The following is a 20168-nucleotide window of genomic DNA, read 5'->3' as shown; positions in this document are numbered from 1 at the left end:
AAAAAAGGCGGGAAAGAATAGGAGTAAGTTCAGGAGCACAGGTTTTGAGAACAAGTGGAGAAATACCATCAGGACCTGGAGCTTTCTTCGCATCAAGATTCATCAAAATCCTTCTGATATCCTTTTGACGGAAGACCACAGAAGGCATTGAATGGAGCGTGTTAGGAATGGTGGGAGGTGTTTTACCAAGATCATTAATACATGAGCTGGAAGAAAAATGGGATGCCAGCAGGTCAGCTTTATCCTTGGCTGAAGTGACAACAGAACCATCTGGTTTGGACAGAGGTGGCAGCAGAGATGGGCAAAAGTTGCGGCCAATAGCTTTGGCAAGAGACCAGAATGCTCGGCTACCATTAGGGCAAGAAGCAAGTTTTCTACTCTTAGCCTGTTCAAACTCTAGTTTGGACTGATTAATAACTGCTTTACAATTGTTGCGAGCTTTGGTGTAGGCAGAAAATGAAACTGAAGAATTAGAAACAAGCCAGTTACGATATGCAACATTCTTCTCTTGGACAGCCTTAGCACATTTGTTGGAGAACCAAGGTTTAGATAAAGGACGAGATTTTAAAGTGGAGTGTGGGATAAAGGATTCCATTCCTGCCAGAATAATCTCACTGACACGATCTGAGCAAACGTTGACATCAGAAGTTTTGAAACAGTAATCCGACCAAGGAAAAGAAGTCTCGCAGGACATCCCATTTTGCATTCTTGTAATGCCAAACAACATGAGGTTGGTTATACCATGAGATAAAAGTTCCATTGGAGAAGAGACAATCACGAAGTTGTGATCTGAAGTGCCTAAAGGACCTCTCACTTCGACCGTGTATTTAGAAGGGTTGTTTGTGAGAAAAAGATCAAGCGTATTGGCTGTATGATTAGGATTGTCCGGTATTCTTGTAGGTAAATGAACAATCTGTGCTAGGTCATTAGTAATTACAAAAGCCTCAGCATCTCGACCTGCTGGCTCAGTGTGACTAGAAAACGGAAGCCAACTGGAGTTGTGAACATTAAAATCACCAAGGAAAATTACCTCACTGTTAGGAAAGTTGGACTGGAGAAAGTCAAGTTGCAAAGAGAGGAAGTCGAAGAGCTCAAAGTGATTAGTGGAGTTGGGTGAACGGTAGAGACAACAGATGAATTTGACACAATGAGGTAGAGAGATTTTAAGCCAGAGAAGATCAAAGAGAGGAGATTCCAAATTGCCAAGTCTCTGACAGGGAATATCAGAACGGACATATGCACAAGTACCACCTTTGAGGCGAAAGGAATCATACAGCAAATAATTTGGGCATCTGAGATGAGCAGTAGTTGAATTAACTGAGATTCTGTCAGAAAAAGTACATGGGGTTTGGCAGACTGCAAGTGGAAATGGACATCGTTGAGATTTGAATTGAGACCACGTATATTTGTGAAATGAATTAGGAAGTCCTTGGGAGGTTTAGATCTTTTCGCAGATAAGCTTGCTCTGTTAGTTTGACAATTCATGGTGTATTCAATAGTAAGAAAAAGTGGGTGGGACATGCTGTATGAAGTAATGAAATTTTTGCATATGGTGTACATATGGTAAGAATATACCCAGATCCTTGACATAACGTGGCCTCGACAATGCTCACCGCATACACACTACTCGGACTCCCTCCAGTCACTATCTGGCAGAGTAGAGGTAGCAAGATTATACACTAGCTGATCCAGAAGCCTCCTAGAGAGTTACCAATAGGTTCGGTCCAGTGTACTAACTAGTGGCCAGCCTGCAAACATCATTTTAGAGCTGTACCCTTGAAATGTAAGGAATATTGGATCTTGCCACGACGTTCATCATAACCTCAAAAGTCATCAATCATACTGCATGATGGAAGAGATAGGGAAGGGTTGACCGGAACTTAGCTCTAGAGACTAAACATGGGTTCCACCACTTCAAGCCTCCAATAAGCAAAGTGGTGGTATTTCACCGGTTGATTAGAGTCATCTACCACCTAGTACTGCCTGGTAACATAGAGGGGCGGCATTCCTCCATGTGGTGTGGGCACCACACCTCGACCCCTGCTTACGTTGGTTCACACCTGGGTGGTCACCCACCATGTACTTGTGCATGGAGGTTATACCCAGGATTACTAACAGTCCCACCATTGTGAAGGTGCAAGCAGAGGATTTGGCTGTCGCAGACTGCCGAAATTGGGTCCACTTGACTTGAGTGTCACCCGAATATCAGTTCCATCAGCATTCTAGACCCCCAGGTAGCAAGTACAGCTTGTCTGGTATATCTGAGAGAATGTCTGTGACAACCTCAAAGACCAACCTGTTGGAGGAGGCTATTCAATACAGCAAATTTTTAATGTTGACGAGACTGCTCTGTATTGGAAAAAAATGCCGGATTGAACATACATTGCCAAAGAGGAAAATACAGTGCCAGGTTTTAAGGGGTCAATAGATAGGGCCATGCTCTTGCTTGGGGCTAATGCAGCGGGAGATTACAGTTTAAAACCATTGCTTGTGTGTATCATTCTGAAAATCCTCGAGCATTTAAGGACATCAGTAAAGCCACCCTACCCTTGTATTTCTGATCGAACCAGAGAGCATGGATAACAGTATCTCTCTTCGAGGATTTGTTTAAATGTTGCTTCATTCCCAAGGTTGAAAAATATTGTAAAGACAACTATATTCCTTTCAAGATTTTGTTTTTTTTTAGATAATAATCCTGGGCATCCCTCGCATCTAGATGATTTCAATTTGAACATGAATCATATTTCTACCACCAAACACTACTTCACTCATCCAACCTATGGATCAGGGTGTTATTTCGAATTTAAAAGCATACTATTTATTCACAACATTTGCTCAGGCGTTATCTGCAGCGATGAGAAAAATTTTACGTTAAGAGACTTTTGGAAATCTTACAATATTTACCACACCATATTCAACATTAATAAGGCCTGGGCGGAAATTACTAAAAATTGTTTAAATGGCGCATGGAAGAAAATATGCCCATGGCATGTAAAAGGCTTCGGAAGATTTGAAAAAGATTAATCATATGAAGATGTTACAGATAAGATTGTAAAGGTTGCAAAGCTACTTCAGTTGGAAGTTGATGCCAAAGACACGGAGTTAATAGAGGAAGAAGAGAAAGTATTATCCAACAAAGAACTTATTGACTTGCAGGCAGCAATAGTGAAATAAGAAAATGCTGACATTTTATCTGCAAAGCTCAAGATGAACCAAATGAGGAACCGAGACACTTTATCACCAGAGAGATGGCAATGGCAAGGTTTGAGAAGATGGATCCTGACAGCGAACGATTCTTAAAAGTTAACAGAGGGGGTGAATGATATGCTTGCTTGCTACAAAGAAATCTACGATGAAAAGAAAAAAGCCACCATCCAGTCATTGATTAATATGTTCTTTTGTAAGGTTGAGTGGCCGACCCCTTCTAAGTCTTCAAAGCCCTCAACCTCCACAGCGGCGTACTTATTAGCTGAAGACTCTGGCAACAGTGCTCGAGAGGTAAAACTTACTGACATTATGCCTGTTTCCTCTTTTTCTGTTATTTTATTATTTTGAAATTTTTTTAAATTGCACGCTTTTGTAATTTTTTCTGCACATGAGATAAAAAATTGAATAATTACATCTTCGTCAAACATTTATTTTTTTAATTCAATCAATTCAGCGAGCACAGTTGCAAGTTCTGCACAAGCACGGGGAAAATTCCAACTTGCATAGCAACCCTTACATAAGTCGGGGAGTTCCTGTATTTAAATTAAACTATATGTTTCTAAGGTCTGTGTTTATCACGATAAAACTTAATAAAAATAATAATTCACTCTTGCTTAGCCACTATATGTTATTCTTGGAATGCATACCATTATCTACAGCTTGCAAAATCCTAATTTTATCTGCGATTGACAAGCTTTCTTGGAGCCATACCAATAAACATACGCTAACTAATGAAATTAACTTCTAGCTGATGTTCATTTAATTACTGCACTGTGAGAAAAGAGTAAGCGGAAATCTTAACACATGATTTCTCACGGTCAGGCTGGAAGCTCATCAATTACTCCAGTATATTTGAAGCATTCTGTCACTTTTTTAATAAAAAAGTAAAAGTTAAGATTAAGAGGTAGAAATTTATGGTCGTTATTGAGAAATCCTTTTGTTTTCAATGTAGTTATACTGAATGTAAAATAGTATTAGGTTAATGATAAATTGGCCGGACCCACTCATATCTTCACTGATGGTTACAGAGAGCAGCAAGTTCTTTCGTGTCAGGGTGTTTGTCAATGTGCCAAAACTTTGTTTCTTCCATCATTATTGGTGATCAATCTTGAGTGTCTGGCTATGAAATGAAGTCTAAATTTTCTTGGTATAAGACTCTACCAAGAAGACTCTTTCTCTCCAGACCAAAAAGAAAACAATCTTGATCAAGTGTAAAGATTATGCTTTTAGTATTTTTTGACTTGCATGACGTTGTTCATTTTGAGTGTGTCCTTTGTGATCAAACAGTGACCCAGAAATGTGTAAAGACAGCTCTACGGCAATTGCATGATACTGTGTGGAGAAAACTGCAGGGAAAAGTGGGTTTTGAGTAATTGATGCCTGCATCATGACAGTGCCCACACACACTTGGCACTTCCATTTAAGAATTTCTTGCAAAAGGTTCCATCACTGTTGTCCTCAATTGCCTGTGGTTTTTTTTTTTTTTTTTTTACTTTTCCACTTGGAAAGGTTAAAAAAAAAACAAAAAAAAAACTGGGGATACTTGCACTAATTTCTTGACCACTCTGCATATCAGCATTTGCCATACACAGCCAATATTCTGTTATGAATTTCTTGTGTTCTTTTCCTCTCATTGGTTAAAAATTTATTTTTTTCTTGCTGATTGATCACTTTTGAGTGCATTGTCTGTTTGCTATATAAAAAATTACAACATAATAAAGAGCAATAAAAAAACAGTTTTTGTTATGAAGTGTTAGTTTGAGCATAGTACACCTGAGAATTGCCACATAGTGGATATGATTCAGATGAACAACCCTTGTACTTGAACTTATCACTCATTATGAATTATATAAAATGGAAGCCCTTGTAATAAAATTAGTTCAGCTGAATAATTAGACATATGAAACAGACGCTTATGTATGTGATGCCTCGTTATTTTAGTTTGTTCATTTGCATGAATTTTCTTTTAGTCAAGCTGATTCTTTGAATAGTTTGAAAAACATTCCTGGCTTTATTTTTTTTATTATTATTTTTTAACTATCATATCGTACACTTCAGATTTTTAAAAGAAAAAGATATATAAATCTTTTTCATAATGTAACATTTTTAGGCTTTAATTAGTCTTTCATAATTCAATAGTCTTAAGTAGTGTAATGGAGAGGAGTTTTATATACATTATGAAGTCTTATGCCATTTATAAGTAAATTAATTTTGTTCATGAAAATTAAAGGCAACTGCCATAAAACATCTTATAACTGTAGATAAGCACAGAAAATGCCCATTTAATTTAGGGGAAGGGGTTGCGAATTTGCATTAATTAGTGATGCTCCATTAGCATATTATTTAGTTCATAGCAGTTTTGGTTAGTTACTTGCTCATGTATTCTTATCCAAAAATATTTATAAATGATGTACTTTCCATAGTTGTAATGACAATTTAATAATGCTAGAAATATTTTTTATTATCAAGCTTTTGTAGTCCTTATTCCCACTTTCTCTTATATATATTGCCTGCTATTATCCTTTCTTATGATATCATTTATACTATAGCCCCAGAATATTCTCCTGACAAGTGCATTTCCTCAGTGTGATGTTAAACTATGTGATTTTGGCATTTCACGTTTAGTTACTGGTGGTGTGGAAATTAGAGAAATTTGCGGAACCCCTGATTATGTAGGTAAGTTTGACAACTTTAAGGCATTTCACTGTGTAAAAATTTAAAAGATCTTATTGTTGTTCTGGAAGTCTTTTGCTAATACGTTTGTCTGTGTATAGGTGTTTTAAATTGTTATTTAGCTATTAAGGAGATACATGCAGTCTGAGAAACTTACCCTCTTGGAGGTGAGAAAGTTTAAGATGTCAAAATATTAACACCATAATGTTAATGAAATATATTTGCAGGTACTACCAATTTTTTTTTATAAAAATAATTATACTATAGTCAATATACTGCAGTAATATACCATACCTATCGAAAAACAAACTGGGTCAAACCATCTAGATTCATTTTATGCTAAAGAATGCACTGATTGTGTGAAGCTACATGGAGTCATGCTGCTGCATGGTAAAAAAAAAAAGAAAAAAAAAGCAGCACAATTGCTGTCTCATGGTAATAATGTGTTAAGTAATTCTTTAAAATCTGATTAAATTTTGTTTTTATTTACAGAAATTTTTACACAGATAAAAATAATTTTATATTTCCAAAATATTAGATAGTATGAATCAGAGCTGTAATACTCGATATGTTCTACGTTGATAATAGTATTAGTAAATTAATAAGAGGAGTTTACCTCAATATAGTACGTGGAACACTTCCGTATGATACCCTCCAGAAATTAAAATGGAAAAAACGAAAAAAATCGAGAACTTACCGTTACATTAAAGTATAATATAAGTAATTAAATAATCAATTTAACACAATTCAAAATCAATTTAAAACAATTAAACTTCAAATTTGAATTTTAATTGTTTTAAATTGATTTTGAATTGTGTTAAATTGATTATTTAATTATTTATATTATACGTTAATGTACCGGTAAGTTGTCGGTTTTTTCCGTTTTAATTTCTGGAGGGTATCATACGGAAGTGTTCCACGTACTATATTGAGGTAAACTCCTCTTATTAATTTACTAATTTCCAAAATATAAAATTCCATGTATGTGTTGGATAAATGGTTTGATATCTATATTACATGCAAAGAAATTATGATCAAGACTTCACATTCTGAATGAAATATATCACAGAACACTTATCTTGTATATTATTTGTGCTACTGTTTATTTTTGCCCTCATTATTTTATTTAATATTTTTCTTTAATGGAACATTATCAAAACAATTTTTTTCTGAAATCTGTAATTTAGTAAAGTTGGTTTACTATTTCAATGTAAGTATTGAAATAATTTGAGGAAATAATACTACCCTGCATTATGTATTTCTGGAGATGCTTTTAATCTTCCAGTAACAAAGCTTGGCATATGCTCTTTAGAAATTATTACATTCATCCATGAGTCAGCTTAAAGCTAATAGCATTTATAATCAAGTGACATTATCCAGTAGTTGAATCTTTTATTCATTAAACACTCAGTCACTGTTATAACTGGTTTGGGCCCTATTTGAGTTATACAACAGATTGCCTCCATTAGCAACAAAAAATTAACAAGTTTTTAATGAATAACTGATTCATCTAGTGGGCGATATTATTCCATTAAAAATGATAGTTACTCTAGGTGGACTGATAAATAAACATAGTTGTTCCTGAAGAGCACAACTTCTGTCACTGGAGGGACAGAAGTGTTCCCATGTAGTCAAGACAGAAAAAAACATAATGGAGTGCCATGTTATTTTCTAGAGGTAATCTTTTATAATATAATGTGCTACAAACGCATTTGATTAGTTTCCCTATTCTTATATAATGCAACACAGATGTTTGGAAGATTAGAATGGTGGATAGAGAGCTGCCAAGATTTGCTGCAAGGCCTATTATAGCTGTTTTTAAGACACTCTCACTTCTGCCCCAGCCTCGTTACATTTCACTCACCAACTTTTGATGCTTAAAAATATTAAAGAAATTTTAAAAAATAATAATAAAAATAAAAACTAAACAAAAACATACAAAAATTTGATTATGTGATGAGAAGAGGTCTAGTGCAGTTGTACTGGTTGCATTATGCCTACCAGCTATTCTGGGTAGATTGTTATTATTAGCAGGCTAATCATACAACCCAAGGTTTTAAGAGAGCCTTAAAAATTAAATATATGAAAAATAGCAATTCTGGCAACATCCATCACCTTTCAAAAGGAAATACAAGGTTGTCTAAGATACACCTGCTATTTTTTTTGTGTCATCTGCAGAGCCATTTAAGAAGAGTGAGGTTCTATCGCCTGAGACCTAACCCCTGTGGTGCTATGGAGCCAAACTGTTTTTATTCACTACTTATGAAAAGCCCTTTGCAGTGTTCTAATATGAGCATTGCTGATAGAAACATTTTCAATGATATGTAATTAAAGACAAAGTATAAAGGAAATAGAAGGGAGGGCATTTCAGAAAATCTCTAGCCCCCCCCCCTTATCAGTCTGTGTTTGAAAGGATGGGAGGGATTTTCTAAAGCACAAGATATTTTACAAAGAAACTAAATAAAAATATACAAAATAAATTTGGTTCTGTGATGAGAGGTCTAGTGCAGTTGTGCTGGTTGTGTTATGCCTACCAACTATTCTAGGTCTATCGTTATTATCAAGATCATCAATACACGAGTTGGAAGAAAAGTAGGATGCTAGCAGGTCAGCGTTACCTTTGGCTGAAGTGGCAAAAATAGAACTATCTGGTTTTGACACAGGTGGGAAAAATTTGCAGCTAATAGCTTTGGCAAGAGACAAGAATGCTCGACTACCATGTGGACAAGAAGCAAGTTTTCTACTCTTAGCCTATTTGAAATCTTGTTTGTACTGATTAATAACTGCTTTACAATTGTTGCAAGCTTTACTGTAGGCAGAAAATAAATCTGGAAATTTGGATACCAGGCAATTATGATATGCAGCATTCTTATCTTGACCAACCTTAGAAGATTTATTGGAAAACAAAGGTTTAGATAAAGGATGAGATTTTAAGGTGGAGTGTGGAATAAAGGATTTCATCCCTACAAGGATAATTTCACTGACACGATCTGAGCAAAAGGTAATCTGACCAAGGAAAAGAAATCTTGCAGATCATCCCATTTTTCATTCTTCTAATGCTAAACAACATGAGGTTGAGAATATCTCCAGTCTCCATTGGATAAGAGAATATCACCAAGTTGTGATCTGAGGTGCCTAGAGGACCACTCACTTCAACTGTGTACTTAGAAGGGTTATTTCTGAGAAAAAGATCAAGCATGTTGGCTGTGTGGTTAGGATTTTATGGTAGGTAAATGAACAATCTGTATGAGGTCATTAGTAATTGCAAAAGCCTCAGCATCTTGACCAGCTGGGTTGGTGTGACTAGAAAACGGAAGCCAGTTGGAGTAGAGAACATTAAAATCACCAAGGAAAATTACCTCATTGTTACGAAAGTTTGACTGGAGAAAGTCAAAGCATTCGAAGTTATTAGTGGAGTTGTGGAAATGATAGAGGCAACAGATGGATTTGACAGAATGTGTTAGAGAAATTTAAGGCAGAGAAGATTGAAAAGAAGAGATTCCAAATTACTGTCTCTGACAGGGAATATCAGAGTGGACAAATGCAAAGTACCACCTTTGAAGTGAAAGGAATCATACAGTGAATAATTCAGACAACTAAGATGAGCAGCGGTTGAATCAACAAATAACTGGGATTCTGTCATTAGAAGTACATGAGGTTTGGCAGACTGCAAGTGGGAATGTACATTGAGATTGGAACTGAGGCCACATATATTTGTGAAATGATTGGGGAAGTGTTTGGGAAGTTCAGATCTTTTCACAGGTAACTTTGTTCTATTGGTTTGACAATTCATGATGTATTCAGTAGCAAGAAAAGGTGGGGAGGGATATGCTTTATGAAGGAATGAAGTTTTTGGATATGACGTACAGTATACCCAGCATGGCAAGAATATATCCAGCTCCTTGACATAGGGTGGCATCGACAATGACCCTTTCATACACACCACTCAGATTCCCTCCAGTCTCTATCTGGCAGAGTAGAGGCAGTGAGATTATATACTAGCTGACCTGGAAGCCTCCTAGAGAGTTACCAATAGGTTTGGTCCAGTGGACTATCTAGCGGTTGACCTGCAAACACCAATTTAGAGTGTACCCTTGAAATATAAGGATGACTGGATCCTGCCATGACCTCAGAAGACATCAATCATACTGCATGATGGAAGAGATGGGGGGGGGGGGAGTTGCAGCTCTTCTGCCTCAAATGGCATGCTACACTCCATCCCATATAATATTTGTGATTCATAGCCAGTCTTGCAGTTGTCTCTTGGCTATTCCACTATTTCCTCATATCCTTACCTTTGAAAAACACGGTATTTTGTAGTTTATCCAGAAAGTTTGCAAACATTAATGTAAGTGCTCATTTATTTTCATTTACGTTAATATTAATAATCTGGAAACACCTGATAACGGTCATAACACTGGAGAGCAAGCCACTAAAAATGATACATTAGTGAACACAGTGATCAAGTAGTACAAGAAATTGTGCTGATGTAACATGTTAGAACTGTAGTTTGTGAGATTTGTCTGATATTTACTTACCTCTTTCTTTCCTTTCACATCCACACATTTTAGTTTTTGTACACTGGTGCATAGCATGATCAATAATTTAAAAGCTAGTCTATACATTGGTTTTCTATATACCAATTTTCCAGTATGCCACACATTAGTACATCAGAAAAATCTTTACCTGTGCAGTAAATTTAATGAAAGAAGAGCAACTGTTCAGATATTCTTAAAAATACACATATGAGGCACAAACAAATTATGCATTAGCCAGCCTGAGAACATTAAAGTTCTGAATAAATCCCCCCCCCCCAGTTATGACCATTAAAATTGTCACTGTGCAATATATTTTTTAAAGAAATATGTAGGTTCTGTATGTTACTACTTATTACCCTTCTATATTTGATGTTTTCCATGACCTTTGCAGCCTCAGCAATTGAGATAGTATTCCAAATCTGTTTCCCCCCACGCTCATTTCAAACATTTCCTCTTCTCCAGTGTGTCTTCAACTTCTTAATTTAGAAGTTCATACTTCCTATTTTAATTCTGCCCTTAAATTAGTGTTTACTTCAAACTTTCTATTTTAACTTTGCCCTTATTTTAGATTAAATTAATTATGGTTTTCTTCCATTTTCTTAGGTTTCTAACTAAATTCCAAAATATTCTTTCACCTTTCCAATACTTGTTTTTCACATCTTTACCAAATTTCTTTCAGATATGTTTTAGCCTCCTTTTATATTTATTGCGATAAGTTTTTTTTTTTTTTTTTCCCCTTTTCCTCCTCCTCAAGAACTTCTTAGGTCCACTATGTGAATTTCCTGTGTTTACAGACTTTTCCCCACGTCACTTTTTAGCCTCTACTAAACTTCTCTTAAATTCGACATTTTTCGTTGAGAGTTAAATGTGAGCCTTGGGAATGTTATTTATTGGGAATATTACAAATAACACAGTATATCCCCGATTTTGAAAGGACATGAAGACACAAACTTCACATAAACTAAAAATTTAAATACGTATGAATTTAAAATAAGAATACTGAATTATAATTAATTTTAAAATTTATAAACAGCATTTTTCAATATGTGTTGATTAACTTTTTTAACTATGTGCGATAAAATTTGAGTGGTAGACTGTGGCACAGTTTGAAGAAAAAAAGTAGACCGCGTCACAAATCAAGTTGGCCACCCCTGCTGTAGATGATAATACCTGGCATCATAATCATATAAAATTGTCTATCAGTGGGCAGCAAACATACTTCAAAATCTTGGCACATACAGGAAGCTAACTGGTAGTCCTTCAGCTGGATATGCACTACAAAGGAACATAATTCATGATAACCCTTGGCGAACTCCTTATGAAGATTAAATGTATATATGGATTCAGTGGTAAGTGCTTTTCATTTATTTGTGAGTCATATTTCTACCGCCAAACACGACTTCACTTATCCAACCTATGGATCAGGGTGTTATTTCGAATTTAAAAGCATACTATTTACGCACATTTGCTCAGGCATTGGCTACAGTAGACAATGAGAAAAATTTTACATTAAGAGACTTTTGGAAATCTTACAATATTTACCATGCCATCTTCAACATTAATAAGGCTTGGGCAGAAATTACTAAAAGTTTTGTAAATGGCACAGGGAAGAAAATATGCACCTGAAAGGCCTTCGAAGGATTTGAAAAAGACAAATCATACGAAGAGGTTACAGATAAGATTGCAAAGGTTGCAGAGCTAGTTCAGTTGGAGGTTGATGCCAAAGACGTGGAGGAGTTAATAAAGGAAGAAGAAAAGGAATTATCTAACGAAGAACTTATTGACTTGCAGGCAGCTATAGTGAAAGAAGAAAATGCTGACGAAGCTCAAGATGAAATCAGTGAGGAGCCAAGGCACTTCATCACCAGATGGCAATAGAATTTCGTGAAATTTCATCGACAATGGCGAGGTTTGAGAAGATGGATCCTGACAGCAAACGATTGTTAAAATTTAACAGAGGAGTGAATGATATGCTCTCTTGGTACAAAGAAATCTACGATGAAAAGAAAAAAGCCACCATCCAGTCATCCATTAATATGTTCTTTTGTGAGGTTGAGCGGCTGGCCCCTTCTAAGTCTCCACAGCCCTCAACGTCTGCAGCTTTATACTTTATCAGCTGAAGACATCGATTCAGGCAACGATGCTCAAGATGTAAAACTTTCTTACGTTATGCCTGTGTCCTCTCTTTTTTTTGTAATTTTATAATTTTGAAATTTTTTTAAATTGCATGATTTTTATGATTTTTCCTGTGCATGAGATAAAAATTGAACAAATAATTCTATTTACATGTTCGTTGAATATTTCTTTTTTGATTCAATCAATTCAGCGAGTGCTGCACAAGCATGGGGGAAATTCTGACTTAAATAACATTCCGCAGAATGCAACCCTGACGTAAGTTGGGGAGTTTCTGTATATCATTGACAAAACTCCATGATGTTCTCTGGCAGCCTTCTGCACTGCTCAGAGAACTTCATATCTGACTGCACAATTACCCCTAGGTCTTTTTCATTCTCCACTTCCCTGCATGCAGTACCACATAGTTAGTACATTTCTCTTGGGTTACTGCTACCCTTATGCAGTACTTTGCATTTGTCAATGTTAAATTTCAGTTGCCACTTTTCAGCCCATTTGCCTAACTTATCTAGATACTTTTTTTGCAGTAGCATACTGTCTTTATTGTTTTTAATAACCTTTGTATCATCTGCAAACTTGGACATACACTGAAAATGAATGTTGTTCTGTACTTCCAAAATTTCTAATTCTAACTCTTCAATATTACTTTTGTATATTTTATTACAAACCTTTGTCAATGAGTGTTGTTGTTATTTGGTTTTTAAGAGCATTAGCAGCTAAGGCCATATTGCTCTGGGGATATGCGGTGGTCATTCCCTGACCTTTCTGCATCCTCCATATTTGGTGGTCACAGGCTCGACCCCAGTCTAATCAAGAAGCATGTGCTATGCACTGCTGCTCCTGGCTACGGAGGCACCTCAATGAGTATTAAATGGATTTTTATAAAAAAAAGTATGATGGCTCAATGTTATAAAACTGCGATTCTTGCACTAAATTCATCACTCAGGTTTTTTTTTTTTTTTTTATGTCCAGTGTATATTTTGGAATCAAAGTGGATTTTTAAAAACACTTTGCCATATTCAGAAAATGGATTAATGAAAAGATGTAATTTCCAAAGAATTAATTTGGAAAGAAACAGTGCCTTTTAATGGCTTAATACATCACAGTGTGCTGTGTATTGCCCTAGGAGCATTCTGTACTTCAGTCTTGAGTCTTTATGCAAGAAGCCTATGAACCTCCATTGTATCTTTGGAGAGAGTCATTACTACTGAGCTGTACTGTCAAGATTAAATGTCTTTGCAGTAACCTGATATAGGAAACACTGTATGTGCCAAAATGGGGGAACCTGTACAGGAACTGTCCAACAATCAATTGGTCAGTAGGTATACACCTTCAGGAATTCCTTCCTCTTTGGCAACTAGATTTTACCATGCTAATTCTTTCCCCTACTATCCTAGAGCCATCTTGAAGCACAGCCCTTCTATCTTGTGACTTACATTTGCAAATCTTTTGCTGATGGAGGGTTTATACCTTCCCTTAGCAAAGTGTTAAACAGTTGCATGCAGTGTATACAACTCAAGTTTCCTCTCTACACTCAAATATACACAGATGGCTCTAAAACTGATTTCAGTGCTGCAGCAGTATTTCTAGATTCTACCTTTTCTCATAAACTTCAACTGGAAGTTGATGAAGGCAGTATCTATATTGCCAAACTCCATCACCTGCAGCACAGATGGGCATAAGCCAAATACAGTTGGTTTCCTTACCACTAAGTCTTACATATACACTCACTCTTTCTCACTGTAATCTGTGTTGAGAGGTTCTTGTTCTCGCCCTCTCCAACAACAGATTCAAAGCACTTGCCAGAGAAATCAAATTGTTAGGTTCTGCTGGATTCCTAGGCATGCACCTAATATTATTTCAATATACACAGTTCCATGCATCAATTACCAGCCCATTGTAAAAAAAAAACCCAGAAGCAATGAATATGGTAGGATCACGCCCTTGACAAGCTATTTCAAATGACACACGTCCTTCAACCCCCGAAGTATTTATTTAAACAAGTGCAAAGAAGTAATCCTTGCCTGACTGTAAATTTGACTTGACTTATTCCTATCTAAAAAAAAAATCAAAAGATTTACTATATTATGTCAATTGCCAAGTATCACTCTCTCCATTGTATACTACTTCACTCTCCATGTTTCACAGGAGAGCAGCTGATTGCCTTCTCCTCATTGTATAGATTTTGTGACACTTACCCTGCAAATAATTTTAGGTGTTGGCCACAATATAGCTAACATTTTCCATTTTCTATACTTTATAAACCATTACAATCAAATATAATGTAGAACCCATCCATCTAGAAGAAATATACAGTCATTGCAACACAGATACTGCAGTAAATATACGTGACCATAACAGGTATCAGTGCCTAAACCATATGAGTGGTGCAGTATTGCTCCAGGAGCTTTAGCACCATTAAACCCCTAAGTAACAATTAACCCTTTCAGGATTGAGTTTCCTGAATGTATAAGTTCCCTGTAGTGAGCTTCTTTATGAAATTTTTAAACATTTTATAAAAATGAAAATCCATTGATTTTCTATTGATATTGCTGGCCTTTGAGATTAGCATCACTGGAATCCATTGCCCACAGGCTAACCCATAGGATTCCAGAGTGTTTGCCATGTGCTGCAATCCACTGAATTCGGAAGGATGACAGGGCTACCATGTACCATGCCGCATGGTACATGGTAGCCCTGTCATCCCAAAGTGTCCAGCATCCTCGATACCTGATAATTCATTCTACTAGTGAGAAACCCATGGGGAAAATGCCACCCTTTTCTATCCAGAATGTTTTGGGGAAATAAAAAATAAAACTTAAAACGGATTAGCCCTCAGAACAGCTCTGAGCCACCTCTATTTGTGTGTGTGGGAGGGGTGATATTAGCTATAGTAACAGCCCATGGGACACAGCTCATCTCGTGGTGTGATCTCTGACTAGGATCTTCTTGAAGTGTCTGAAGAAGACATCTGTTCTTGGCTAAAATTGCAGCAGTGATAGTTACAAAATTAATAGAGATGGGAAACTAGTTTACTATGAAAAATTCCATCCATACTTCTAGTATTGGTATTTAGTATTAGCTGTATAGAGGTGAGGAAGTCTGGGGCTTTTGTTGCACCAGCCAAAAAATGGCTCACATTACCTATTTTTGGACTCTTTAAAGACGTTCAGTGTCCTTTCTTAGACATAGTCTCCATACTCGAACATAGTATTCCAAGTGCTGTCTTACAATTGCCTTATATAGTGGTGTGCAATAAACCAATGGTCAATCCCACCAAGTATTTAAATTATTTGGAGTTGCTATGTCAAAGTTTTGTCATATGGATGTCCCTTTGCTGATTGCACCAGACACATAACCTATTTTTGGAATCTTTTAAAGACGTTCAATGTCTTTTCTTAGGTGCAGGAAGCCTCCTTTCTTGAACTGTGTTTCTTTTGAAGAAGTAAGTCCACCTTGGGCCATTTAATCAGACTTGAAACATACATGTGTGATGCTTTTATAAAATTTGAATATCTGGGTGTTAGCTTTCTCTCTGATACTGAAAAGCATATGAATACACCACATTGCACAGCTGAGAAATTTGGCATATCACAAGATCTTCATATCTTGAGTCTTAAGGATCACCTTCCCATTTTTTTATTAAAAAAAAAAAAAACTACATATTTAATCATCTATTTTACGTTCTTATAGGATTCTCTTTCTTTCAAGTGTTTTGCCAAGAGGAAGAAGGGCAATGGTAGACAGCTGCATCAGAGCCAAAATTAGCAAAATTCATACTAATGAATTCCAACCAAGGCATGCATTGTTTGCTAATAGGTTAATTTTTTTTTTCACTGCCTGCTTGATCAGCCAAAGAGGATGAAATACAGGTGAGTTGGTGGGCAGTATCGCAAACGGACCTTGAACTTTTAAGGTGACCCTCTGGGTAGCTTAAATAATAGTAGTGGCCAGTTTAATGCAAAAAAATTTAATCTGCTACAGAAATATGTGTTTCTTGTTAGTGACAACATATGTTAGGTTTTAATAAAAACGTTTATTTTTATTTGGATTCAGTGAAGGGAATGTTATCATAATTTTGACAAAAGAAAAAAAAAAGTGGCAATTTTTTTTGTAAATGTTTTAAATTGTGTTCTATGATTTTAAACATTTACTAAAGCACTGGGGTTCTCTGGCAGACCAAGTGGGCAGTCAATTCCCAGAAGGCAAAAATATTAAGTGTTGATGAAAACATACTCTTGTTTCATAATAAAACAGATGGTATTTTAAAAAGTTAACTCTTACAGAGGATCACTGTATTTATTAACAATATCAGTACAAGAACTTTCAATTATGTGAAGCTGGAGGAACTGTCTTGTCCTTTCATGTATTTTAGCAGCACAAACTTTTCCATCCCAATGGGTTGTGTGTTATTGCACTATCTTTAAACAACATAGCAAAATGTTAATCTGAAATTTTTTTGAAAGAGATCGCCTGTAACTCCTGAAACCCTATTTTAGCAAGACTGCTGCATTAACTAGGCAGTTTAAATCCTATTGGCTACAAAAGCACATGAAAGGAGAAGACAGTCCCCATAACTACATATAAAATAAAAAAATTAGATTTTTTTTGTACATTCCAGTTTTTCTTTGGTCAATTGAGTTAAGTTTATTATTAGATCTGCTACTTTTCTATGCTTGTAGTAAACATTTTAAAGCATAAATTCAAAAATTGCAATGTATGTGTGTGTGTGTGTGTGTGTGTGTGTGTGTGTGTAACAATTTTAAGCTGGAGTCTTTCATACTTATAAACACCTTAGTTCAGCTGTCTCAGGATCCAAATATTGTATTACATAATGTAACTAATAATGTTTGCATATAAATTAATATTATTATTATTGCCTATTTCAGCAAGTCAAATAATGTTATGTTTTATAATTTTAGAGTATTAACTTTGTTTAGTTTATTTAAAAGATGAAGTGACTCTGCACCTTACAGTTTAGTCTTTTTAATATTTTACTGCATAAAATAAGTGCACGAAATATAAACATACAGAAAAGCACACATCAAAATGCCAGTTCACTTGTTTGTTTGTTTTTATAAACTATGGATTAAATTTTTGCATTAAACTGGCCAGCCATTTATTTAATATACCCAGGTGGTCAGCATAAACGCAGAGTTTCAGCATGACATATTGTTTAGTGTCAGTTGTTGGCTCATTAATTGCTGTTGTTTTCTGTGTTGCTCTTAGTATTTGCAATATTGCCCACCTGGTCAGTCCTCTCTTTTATCCGCTTTGGCTGGTCAGGTAAGCAGTAAAAATTAACATATTAGCAAACAATATGCATGTTGATTGGCACCAGTTAATATGAATTTTTCTCATTTCAGATTTGATGCAGCAGTCCTATTGCCAGAGGGAGTTTTACAGGTATCCATTCTAAGTGGACCCCTTTTTGCAATCAAAATAAACTCTATCATAGGAAAATTGTAACCAGTGCCCATCTGTGTTGATTTTGCCATTTGTGCAATATGAGGATTATTGAAAGGCAACTGCAAAAAACCATTGATCTTGTATTGTGAACGTTGACTGATGGGTTCAGATTTTTATCACAGAAGACTGTTTATGTAAACTTCTGTCGCAAAATGGAATCTTTATCAGAATTAAGGCTTGGGAAAAACACCATCCCAGTGGTAGCAGAAGCCAAATTCCTAGAAATTGGACAAGAAACTGACTTTTCTCCAATATATCTGTCAACTAAGGACAAAGCATACAAAAGGACTAAACATTTTTCATGCCCTTTCCCAAATTTTGTGGAGTGCTGTCTGATGCACCCTACTCTGTCTCTACCATGCTCTAAACTTGATTATGGTTCCCAGGTGTATGCTTCTGCTGGAGATTGGATCTGGCCAGAAATGCACTGTCTATCATCAGGCTATCTACATAGGTACTGTAGAATTTTGTAGATCTCCCATCCAAAGTCTTTATATTGAAATAAATGAGCAAACTCTGTCTTTTTGTTGATGCAAGCAGTGTCCTTGGAGGTATGGTTTTAAATTGAAATCCCTGCTGGACAGCCACGTGTACTTCAGTGTGCAATATAATGGGAAAATCTCTATAACACCGACTGGATTGCCAAGTGTGACCCCCTTGGTATTCAGATCCAGTGGCTATTAACTGACATCGATATCACTGTGGCTATTGTTACTCTGTCACCTAAGCAATTCTTTCTATCCTAGCATGCTCACCACCTAACATGTGACGTCTCCCTCAAGAGCTGGGGAAAGGGTGGTATGTGTTATTTTATTAACCATGAGCCTGCTGATATTTAAGGATGTACTGCACGATAAGCTTCTCCGTTGAAAAAAGGAGGCAGATGCCTCTGAAAACTTCGGTATTTTATCAGTGTTTTATTGCTTTTATCCGGTGTTTTATCTACATTATTTTATTGTATTCTAAAATTTTATAGTACAGACAGTTATTTTATCAGTTTTATCCAGTTTATATTATTCATTCTATTTATTTCATTTCAATTTTATCATTATCTTAATACAGTTGGTTACTGTACAGTAACTGTGAGCATTACATTGGGCAAAGGCATGGCAAGATCAATTGTGGAACAAAGTTTGCTGAAAAAAATTGTTTTTTCACAATTGGAACTCCAGTTTAAACTCAAACAGGTTTGGTTTGGTTTTTGGTTTTATTGGCACATCAGCTACTAAGGCTATAATGCGCCAAGACCACTCAAACAGGAAATAAAAGGTTGTTCTTTCTCACATGTACATTGTTCAGACCATTCTTACACAGTTATTTGCTTGACAGTGAAACCTTTCAATGTCTATTACTTCTTGTTAGAGCTACCTTACTTTTAGACCTATACTGAGAGATAGTTCATAATGTTCGAGCTGAAACTTTTCAGTGGATCCCAAAACTGAAAATTGTATCAACTGTAACTCATTAAGCTGGTGATGTGGCCGATTTTGAAGAATTATTTGCATATTTTGAACATGTCGGAATAAATTTATCTGATATCGGGTCTGTATTAATTTAGTTAAACAGATTAAAAGACACAATGTGGCTGTAAATCTATACATACATCTTTTCACACATTCAGTGTCAGAAAAATTGCCCCATCGTAAAAGAAGTAACAGAACTTTTTGAAGATTTGCACATCATTGCATCATGTTGATATGTGAGTGATGAAGTTGGCTGTAAGTTGGAGGAAAATAAGCAGGGTACAGAGTAATGGCTATTATTAATATGCTGTTACTATTTGAATATTGATCTGAATTGGAGGGTAAAGATATTTTTTATCAGGCAAAATAGTCTATACCTTCACTCTTTGATTAATTACTTGGTGTGAGTAGTTTAATTACATACAGCATATGTAATTAAATACAGCAGTGACAGAAGCAATTGGCGTATGTGGCTATTCCCAGATGAAAGAGGTGTTTTCTACCTGTATTCAACAAAGGCATAATTGAACGTGAATAATGATACAGGTCCTGTTTCCTATGATAGCTATTCACCACTAGTTTTTATTAAACATTATATTAAAACTGCTTAGACTTGTCTTCTTGCTGTTTCTCTCAAATACATTACAGTGCTGGATCAACATTACTAGCTGTTTCTCTTCAACAT

General features: G+C 35.8%; 1 protein-coding gene across 1 annotated transcript in view; it reads left to right on the top strand.

Moving 5' to 3' along the window:
- LOC150091176 (serine/threonine-protein kinase 17A-like) overlaps window positions 1-20168 on the top strand; it is a 255260-nt gene that overhangs the window by 195100 nt on the left and 39992 nt on the right. Inside the window, exon 5 of the mRNA XM_090374574.1 lies at window positions 5757-5883. Within this exon, the coding sequence (XP_090230700.1) occupies window positions 5757-5883 (127 nt within the window). The remainder of the gene's footprint in view (window positions 1-5756; window positions 5884-20168) is intronic.

The sequence above is a fragment of the Mastigoproctus giganteus genome, chromosome 1, assembly GCF_048544385.1.
Source record: "Mastigoproctus giganteus isolate SK-2022 chromosome 1, ASM4854438v1, whole genome shotgun sequence".
In the NCBI taxonomy this organism is placed as follows: Eukaryota; Metazoa; Arthropoda; class Arachnida; order Uropygi; family Thelyphonidae; genus Mastigoproctus; species Mastigoproctus giganteus.
This window is presented reverse-complemented; position numbering and strand designations above follow the sequence as displayed.